Raw genomic sequence first — 9,977 nt, forward strand, 5'->3', positions numbered from 1 at the left:
GGAGGAGCTGGAACTGCTGCCAACTGAGGAACTGTATGTAACACTTTGTGGGGGTTGGCTGTAGATCCAGGCAAGCTAATGACTGGAAACTGCAAAGCAGATGCTAACTTTTGAGGACATACTGTTGGTTGTGTTGTTGAAATCAGCACAGATGAAGCAAGATGTCCTGTTTTCACAGTTGATATACCCACCGTATTTCCAATATTTGATGTACACAGTCGATTACGTAGAACTGGCCTTATTCTTGAGGGATCATTTCCACCAGTCAAGACAGTGGGCCGTGTCCCAGAAGAAGTCCCACTCGATGTTACTGAAACAGATTCTACACATGCATTTGCTGTTGTTACTGTAAAGGTATTTTCAGTTTTTGTTGCAACACACACAGATTCATTAACTGATACAGAACTTTGACTCACAAAACTCGGAACAGGAATCAAAGTACTACTACTTGTCAAAGATAGAGCCAAGCCCATGCTCTTTTTGTCTTCTCCTTTAGAAATGGCAGAGTGTAATATATTAACTGCTGGAGCCTGTTGTGCATTGCCTTTAGTATTTACAATGGTTTGCCCTATATTTAGTCCTATTTTCACATCTTTTACTTGAGCAATAGTTGGTGATGAATTTATCTTTATTGGTGCTGCTACTGTAGATGGGATCAGAACCAACTGTGGTTGCTCTGTGGCACTAACAAAGGTTTTGCTTAGGGAAGAAGGAAGGTTATGTTTCAATGACTCTGCAACTAGACTGGTGGTTGATGGGCCATTGGCAAGTTGTGTGTTAATGAAAACCAGCTTCTGAGCATTAACACCAGTGGATGCTGGAGAGGGTAAAATACTGACTCCTGATGCCCCACAGGGTGATAAAATAGGTGGTTTTGTGACTAATGTAAGTTTCTGGACTGGAGTACCACTGATTAAATCTCCATTTGTTGCTGAATTAGACTCAGATTGTGTAACAGGATTTGTCCTAGTTTTAGCATCACCTTGTTGCTCCACAGAATAATCTGGAGTTATGACAGTGTTATTTTGTCCAATGCTAGTCACACTAACAGGACTGTTTGGAGTTGCTGACATCAAATTACTAGCTAATGAAATGGAGGATAAAGAAGGAGAGGACACACAGCAGGAGTTCTCTATTACTTGACCCAAAGTACCCCCAACAGCAGGCTGCTGTAATATCAATTTGGTATTTTTCTCCATTGCCTGGCTAAAATCAGCTGGGAAAGCTGGAATGTTAACAGAAGAAGCTGTTGAGGAGGCAAATCCAGAAAGAGACAATTGTCCCATATGTGGGAGACCAGATGCGGCTGTTGCTACAGATGAAAAAGTAGAGCATGATAATGCTGTGGTTTTGGGCACAAGAAAGGCCTGAAGTTGAGGTGCGTAAGTGAAAACTGAACTAGAAAATAAACTACTAGGTGAAATCTGGTCTGGGTTTGTTCTCACTTTAACAATTCCTGTGTTTCCACCTCGTGTTGTGACGAGAATAGATTGTGATTCTCTTACACACACAGTCTTCAGCTCTTGTCTAGTTTCAAAGGAGTCAGTTGTCTGCTGTGATGCAAGACTATGACAGGCAGACACCGTGTTTGTAGACCCACTTAATGCTGTTGCTGATATCAAAGGCTGGCTAGCTGTGGAAGGAGTAGGTGAAGTCAAAGACACAGGCAGTGCGGCAGTTGAAACCGTAGTCTTGATTTTATCAGTTTCAGTTTGGCTCACCTTAACTGTTGATGATAAGAAGTTATCTGCTGAAGTTACAGCAGGCAATTGTTGTGTAGTGTTCATGGGACCAGTCACTTGTGACAAGTGGACAATATTCTTGTTAAAAATTGTACTAGGTGACTGAGTGGTAGAGTTTGCAGGGCCTGTTAGCAGAACAGGTGTTAAAGAAACACTGACATTTGATATTTCTGGTAAAGTTGTATAGTGCAGCTCAGATGATTTTTGTTGTAATGACTGAATGTCCTTGGACACAATTTTTCCTTCCTTCTGCTGAATAAGAAAATTCTTAGGTAAAATAAGAACTTGTTGCATGACTTTTTCTCTAGTTTTAGCGTCAACCACAGGTTGCATTTGAATTTTCACAGAGCTGTTGTGAAGATCTATTGGTACATAGTGGCCATTTGGCATTTTGTATACCATTTGAAAAGGAGTCTTTGAACTGATCTGGTATGGCAACTCTGGTTTTATCACTGATGATTCCAAAGGTGATAAAACTGGCTTTTCAGAAGTAGATACATTTATGCCTAGGGGTGGTGACAGCTGATTTGTTAAGGTCACTTTGTTCCCAGTATTCTTGGCAAGCAAGGCCTGGATGGGTTTGGTCCCTTTCAGACAGTTTGATACTGAAGTTGCAGGATCTGTCAAGGAAAACGATTCTAGAGTTGACTCTTCAAATTGCTTCAGCTCAGTCAAACAACTATCTGGCTGCAGGCTGCCTTCTGAACTCTGGACCACAGCCTCATTAGTGCTCAGCTTAGCCTTCTTCCTTGGTGAAAGCTCATTAGCACTTTGATCCAGACAACTATTTTGCTTGGACTGTCGTTTAACACATTTGGGCAGTGTCTTCTGTATTTCTTTAGAAGTTTCTTTTTTCAGAATTCTGTTTTTTCCTGCAGGTAAATTCATCTCTAATAGTTTCAGTTCATCTGCAAGGATATTAAAACAGAAACTGTGTTTTACACATTTGCAACTAACACCTCTATATAACAATTTTACAGTGTCTAGCTAAAGGCAAAATGCTAGTTTGGCACGTGCGTAAAGAGAATCTTTGCTTCTTCAAGGGCATCTGGTCAAGGGCATTTTTCAATACAAAAAGGGGGTAATAAGGAAAGGAAGAAGTCATAAACAAGAACATACAGGGACACAAACCTGACCAGCATGGGAGACAGTGAGGAAACCCAAACCTGGTCATTCACACTCATTGATGAAGGCATGTGAGAGTGTGAGAATGTTTATTCTAGCAAGGTTATCTTGAGGGAAAAAGGGAGAAGCCAGAAAAAAAATACACAGCCACACAGATCTAACAAAACAAATGTTAAGACAATGACAAGAAACAACCTCACCAAGCCCACCAACTGATGGGCTATCAAGAAACTGCAGGTGCCCCTTCCAGGAAAATCAACTGGACTTTGCAACTGGTATGACTGTAAACCAGGGGAGATCCTGGACACTGGGCTGGGAGGAGTGAGGGAATCAGCAGAGCTATAAAAGCCCATTGAAGGGATGTGCAGAGGAAGGGAGGACAGAGTAAGAGGTTGCAGCCTGTGTGGCTGGTGCCAGCTGCTGGGGGGCGATTACCTGTATCTTCCCCCAATCCAGTGTGCATGGGGGCAGAGTGTGTGTATTCACTGGCAAACTTCAAGCCAGACTAGCCTGTGAGCAGGGGACCCTGGGGTCTGGGCTGGTGTATCAGGTGGACTAGTGAGTGTGGAGTGCCTGTGGGATGAAGGTGTGAGTGTCACGTTTCATACTAAGCATCAAGCTGGACCAGCCAGTGAGCATAGGATGCATGAAGTGGGTAAGAGGGCCCAGGATGCAGGCGGGGGGGGCGGGTGGACAGGAGGGGCCATGCATTGAGGTTTTGGCAAGGTTTTCGCAGTGTGGGGCCGCACGAGGGCCTCTGTGAGGACAGGCCAGGTGCTGCCCTGTGCCAGACACAGGTAGCTCCAAAACAGATCCACTGCAGCACATGGCTGAACCCATCAGCCAAGCTGGTGGTACCTCACAGAAAATGCTGCACAGAAGAGTGTGACATAGAGGAGTGAGGAAAAAATGTTGGAGAAACAACCCTGTAGACACCAAGGTCAGTGAAGAAGGAGGGGAAAGAGGTACTCCAGGCACTGGAATGGATTCCCCTGCAGCCCATGAAGACCATGGTGAAGGAGGCTGAGCCCCTCCCATGGAGGACCATGCTGGAGCAGGTAACTACACTGCAGCCTGTTGAGGACCTCATTTCACAGAAGGTGAACATGCCCTGAAGGAAGCTGCAGCCCATGGAGAGCCCACACTGGACCAGGGTCCTGACAAGAACTGTGGCTTATGGAGGACCCACACTGGAGCAGTCTTATTTTGAAGGACTCTAGCCTGTGGAAAGGACCCATGCTGGAGCAGTTCGTGAAGGACTGTATCCCATGGGAGGGACCCCACGCTGGACCAAAGCAAAAGTATGAGGAAGGAGCAGCAGAGACGAAGTATTATGAACTGACCTCAACCTCCAATCACCATTCCCTCTGTGCCACTTGACAGGGGAGGAGGTAGAAGAGAAATGAAGTTGAGCTTGGGAAGAAGGTGGAGATGGGGCAAGGAGGGAAGGTGTTACAGTTTTTGTTTTTCCTCACCATCCTACTCTGTTTTTAATTGGCAATAAATCAAAATAATTTTCCCCAAGTGAGCCTGTTTTGCCTGGTAAATGGTGAGTGATCTCCCTGTCTCTATCTCGACCCATGAGCTTCCGCACTTTCTTTTCTCTCCCTGTCGTGTTAAGGAAGAGGAGTGACAGGGTGGCTGGGTGGGCATCTGGCAGCCAGCCAAGGTCAACTCACCATAAAACTAAATTCCAAGCAGGCCTACTATGTTATCACAGAAATACTTCAGCACAAAAATGGTAAAAACTTGCGTTAATCAGAATTTTCATCTTGGTCACGTCTGCCCTCTTTTAGTCTATCACTGTTAAGACATGCATCACAAGCTACTTCAATATTATCACAGCAGTAGTTTAGGTAACAAGCAGGACACAAGCTTATATGGAAAAATTAAGCTCCAGAATCAACTTGATTCAGCTCCTGAATCAAGTTCAAGCTATCAAATTCCAGTAAATGCTTACCATTGTCTGAGTGATCTTTTTCAGGAATTTCCACATGTTCTGCAAACTCTGAAGATCTACCGCATAATACTGCAAAAGAATCTTTGCCAGAATCAACTTCACTTTCATCATTACTCCATGATTCTCTGGTAAATTCATCATGGTCTGGATGTCTTTTAAAGTGATCATAGTCCTTCTTCAATCTAGACCTTGAAAATAACAAAATTACTAAAGAACCACACTGTTTTTAACATTTTTTTAATTTGTATTTGTTGCCACACAGAAAGTTGGTATAGAATTAATTGTCTGTGCCCTTCAAAAGACTTCCGGGTAGCTCTGTCTGCAAGTGTCTAAAACCCGGAAAACGTGAATTAACAGTAACGTCCCTACCCTCACCAAAACTGAATTCTACATCATTAAGTCCTCTAACAATAGGCAAAAAGACTGAGTCAAATATGACCATCACTGTTTTACTGCATCCATCTTCTGTTTTTTGTTTCATCTTCCATTTTGATAAATGTACCTGTATGGACTTGAGTATTAACTGTAACAAGTCTACTCTTTCCTGTGAAGGCAACCCCAACTACAGAATTAAGTAAATCTTGTTTTTCTTAAATGCATCGTGCTTTTGGCTCATCTATGAGACTGTAATGTAACTATAATGTAACGTTCTCCTTTCTTATCTCTGGGCCATTAGAACAGCTGCCACCATCATTTCCATAGGCTCACTCTCCGCTAAAGAATCTGCATATGATGGAAATACATAGCTGTTTTACTCATTTGAACATTGTTCAGAAACACATCCATTTACATAACTCCTAAACTGCTACATATTTGCCTTGTCCCTTCTTCTAAGATATTGTTTAGATGAGATCTAAGGCGTATTTTAGTGTACAAATACCGTGAACTACAGGATTCAGTTGCTGGTAACCAACACAATATCCAGGAGGATTATTCAGCAAACAGATTACAGCATTTAGCACCTTGTGCAGAATAGAATGTAGACTCTATTCTGGATCTAACCCTTATGACAGTAAGAAAAAGATCGTAAATTTATCCATTCTTAGGCATTAAAATAACAGTTGTTTGCACTGGGTGCAGCAATATCCAGCTGCTCTCTAAGGGATGGAGAGGGAGGAGCCAAGCATAATGTCACAGCTGGCAGAGCATGAGCATCACCAGCCAGGACGCCATCCCACCATCCCCGAATGAGGGAGCAGGGCAGGCCTAGGGGTGGTAACTGGGTTCAACCAAAAGCCTAGGGCAACAGGCAAGCTCCTGGTGCTGAGGCAGGTTTGAGGTCAAGCTGAGAAGTCACTCCACAGGTTCAGATCAGAACCAGGTCCAGTGACGGCTGCCAGGGTCAGGACCCAGTCAAGTGACTTCTGGGCAGGTCCACAGTGATGATGCAGGTCCAAGGTTAGTCTGAGGGTCAGTCCACATCAGCGGGACCCATGGCCAGGCAGGGTAACTGCTGTAGTTAAGCTGGAAACTGGCATTCCTACGGCAGAGACTGAAGGCTGCAGAATGACCTGAAATGGGGATCCTGTACCCATGGGCAGGTGATGTGGATGGAGGCTCAGGTGAGGCTGGTCAGGGTCAGTAAGACCTAGTAGTTTACTCACAACTTTGACACTCTCACTGAGAGAGGACAACCTTGAAGTCTATATGAAGGTGTGGTGTGGACGATACTTCAGCTCTCTGATTAGGATTCTGAGCTTGAAGTCTAGGTGTGCAAGAGCCACAGGAGGACACTGGGAATCTCTAGGAGGACATTAGGGAACCACTACTGTACTAAAGCTTCTGGAAAGGAATTTCCTTTTTTCTTTTGATGAACTTTGGCTGTGGCACCAGTGAACAAATGTGATCAGTGGGCAAAAGTAACCTTTCCTTTTAAGCCTTGCAGCGATTCAAATATGATTCAACATTATACCCTGTCATAATTTCGAAAAGACCAGAGGATCTTTCAGAAAGGGGGAAAAAACTTATTTTGATCATAAAGAGTGCTCCTACTAATTAAAGACAACAAAAAAGCAAGGAAGGAAAACTCCAGACTCTTATTCCATACTGAAGTCTTGCACAGAAGGAAGGAGCTCTGCCCAGCCCTTGACAACCTAGGAGGCCAACACTGTCATTCAATTAGTAGATGTTAGTAGTTAGCTGAGACACCCTATAGACACTGCAACTGTAGCTAGACTTGTGGTGGTGCTGCCGTCTACATCAGCATAAGCAATCTTTACTCTATTGCTTTTCCTTTCACATGACACCTTTCTTCACCACTGTCATTGGTGCTACACAGCTGCCTAGCAGCTGCATAATGAACCAGACTAAGACATTGATCTAGCCTCCCCCACCCCATCTCTCTTTCCTCCCCACGATTTGTAAAGACTGTTTTTCAGCTGGAGGGAGCTGTTCCCTGGTATACTATGTGTCTGTCCAAACAGTTATGTCATAGAAATACCTAGGCTAGCATTGCTGAATAAACTAGGGTTACAGCCTAAAGCATACATCTTGAGAAATATGAGTTAAGTTAATCTCAGAAATTATCCTCCACTCTAAGTGCATGCTTCTCTAGCTACCAGCACATGTACATGCAAGATCTCAGCCACCCTGTTCCAGACTAAAATTTACTCATATTAGGTACACCTCATATACAGTACTTCTACACACTTTACACAGAATTCTACTTCTGTATTCTATAACCACATTTAAGAAACAAGAACTAATACTGGGCACCAAACCATTCCACAGCAGAATTTACATAAAGGATAAAACTGGAAACCCCATATACTGGAAAGTGAAATCCTTTCTAATAGTATTACTATCTGCCACATTTCCAAAAGGAGTCTGAACTACTACAGACAGGAAGAAATGAACAGACAAGGAAAATGAACAGAAACTTGAATAGAAAGGAGTAGAAAAAAGCAAAATTTGTGCTTTGGTCCATTATTTAAATGTTCAACAACATACTAAATTTCCAAATAAGGATTTTAATTCATGCATAATATCCATAAAAGGAGCTACTAAGGAACCAACTCTTAGTAATTCTATCTGTTTACTGTCTTTGGTGCTATGTTGTTGAGTTTTTTTACACATAATACCTTTTACACTGTTCAGAATTAGTTCTGCATCATGTAACTCTAAGTTGCATCCTTCACACTCAACATTTAAGCAGCTGCCTAACTTTATCTATCATTTGACACAGAGTTCAAGCTTCTAATCATTACTTGCTTTTCAAATGTCTATGTGGCAAAATTTAGGTATGATTATAGCAACAGCTGTATGGCTAACAGACAACAACGGCACCAGGCTTCAAGACAAAATCACGATACCAAGTCAATATCCTTTCTCTCCAGGGTTTATAATTTGCATAGCATCTTCAGTGCTACTAATACCTGGCCTTACTAGATTTAAATCAGTCACTGCTTCACTGGTATTTCTCTGACACTCCTTATTCCAGATGCATTTCAAATTTACAGGGTTACAAAGACCTCAAAACAATGTTTTAAGAATTACTTTGTGGAGAATTCATTAACAATCAATTTAGGTAGCTTTAGACAGTAAGTACTCTGACAAAGCATTCTAAGAAGCCCTGGTTTAGTTTTCTAGATGCGGGTTTTCAGCACCTCTTAACCAAATAAACATCAATACAAATCCTAGCTGGATTGTGATACAAGTATCAATAGGCACACTTACAGATTCTAGAGCATTTAGAGGAAAAAAAATACTAGAGGGTTAAACTCAATTTTATTTAGAGACAGGAACATAAAATAATTTTTCCAACTGAAGCACTGCCAGTGCTTCACTCCTGTCTCTAGAGTATTTTCATTTAATTTATTTGAGAAGCCAACTTATTGATTAGTTTTTAAAAGGTGAAATTTGTTCTGTTTTCCATCCCACGCACTATTGTTAAAAAAAGAGTGGCTAATTACCTGTTTCTTTGAAATGCTTTCATTAACTTTGGTTCCCATGGTAAGAGTTCATTAAGCAGTCGTATCAACGTACCATGCAATTCCTTTACTGCTTGCTTCCGGTGGTACCATCTTCCCTGCAAACATAAATAGCATTTATTTATAATTTCATTAGACCTGAATCTTGTTATATTGTATTAGTACTGCAGTAATCCTGGTACACTAATACAACATATGAGGAAAATAACTAGAAGAAAACATTAGTAAGTTTCACTCTTAATGTATGTAAGACATTAATACTTCTACTTTTTTTTATACAACAGAGAGATTAATGTCCTAGTTAAAAAAGGAATACTGCAAGGATGTTCACTTTTTACAGGTCAAACTTAAAGCTGAAGCAGAATCCTACAAACACACCATGTGTTTAAAATTACTTAAATGAGTAACTAACATAGGTAGTAATCCATTCAGGTCAGGGAAACCAACCATGTATGTATACTTTTAATTGTTAGAGATAAAGTTTCTACAGAAAATCTTACCATAATCTCATCTAACGTAAGTGATATAATTCATATTATTATATTTGTAAAAACAATTTACAATTTTCAGGGATAAAAACTACACAGTATTTGCATTATATTTTTCTATTTTATTCGAAGTTCTAGACAGAGTTTTTTTGAAAGAAAAGTTTTGCAAATTGGTCATTTATGAAGTAACAGACTATACAGCAGAGGCTAGTTTTCAAACATAAAAGCTTAAGCTACTAACTCAAATATATAATTAAAAATGGTTTTCTTTTCCAAACTGATGAATATGATCTTATGATCTTCCATGAAGAATTCATGTTTTAATAAATCTGGAAAGGCTGAATAAGGATAAAAGACATTGGGAAATGACAATAAGTATCTATATACATACATACAGCATAACCATGGTGGCCATAATGCCGCAGAACACATCTCTTAAAACTCTTATATACCCCTCATAAGTATTTCTCCCCAAAACTTTATTCTTTAGTTTATTACATAAAAGACTGAACAATGCATATATATGTAACAGCTACAAAAACAGATATGGTATACTGTAGTGCTTCTGCCACTGTACTAATACTGTGCATTTTACGTAAGTGAGGATTTTATCTCTTGACTTGTCAGAGAGGATGTAAGACAGTAAAGAGACTATGGTTCTGATACCAAAGGGTTAAAGAATTCAGCTAAATTAATAGAAAAGCAGGCAGATTGTTTAGCCTGGCATCTCAAG

General features: G+C 41.0%; 1 protein-coding gene across 1 annotated transcript in view; it reads right to left on the reverse strand.

The window, feature by feature from the left end:
• KIAA2026 (KIAA2026 ortholog) overlaps positions 1 to 9,659 on the reverse strand; it is an 11,248-nt gene extending 1,589 nt beyond the window's left edge. Inside the window, 4 exon segments of the mRNA XM_009707869.1 lie at positions 1 to 2,650; positions 4,828 to 5,015; positions 8,739 to 8,854; positions 9,636 to 9,659. The exon segment at positions 1 to 2,650 is cut by the window's left edge and continues 19 nt beyond it. Of these exon segments, the coding sequence (XP_009706171.1) occupies positions 1 to 2,650; positions 4,828 to 5,015; positions 8,739 to 8,854; positions 9,636 to 9,659 (2,978 nt within the window).
• Positions 9,660 to 9,977: the final 318 nt, after the last annotated feature.

The sequence above is a fragment of the Cariama cristata genome, unplaced genomic scaffold, assembly GCF_000690535.1.
Source record: "Cariama cristata isolate BGI_N322 unplaced genomic scaffold, ASM69053v1 scaffold7299, whole genome shotgun sequence".
Classification (NCBI taxonomy): Eukaryota; Metazoa; Chordata; class Aves; order Cariamiformes; family Cariamidae; genus Cariama; species Cariama cristata.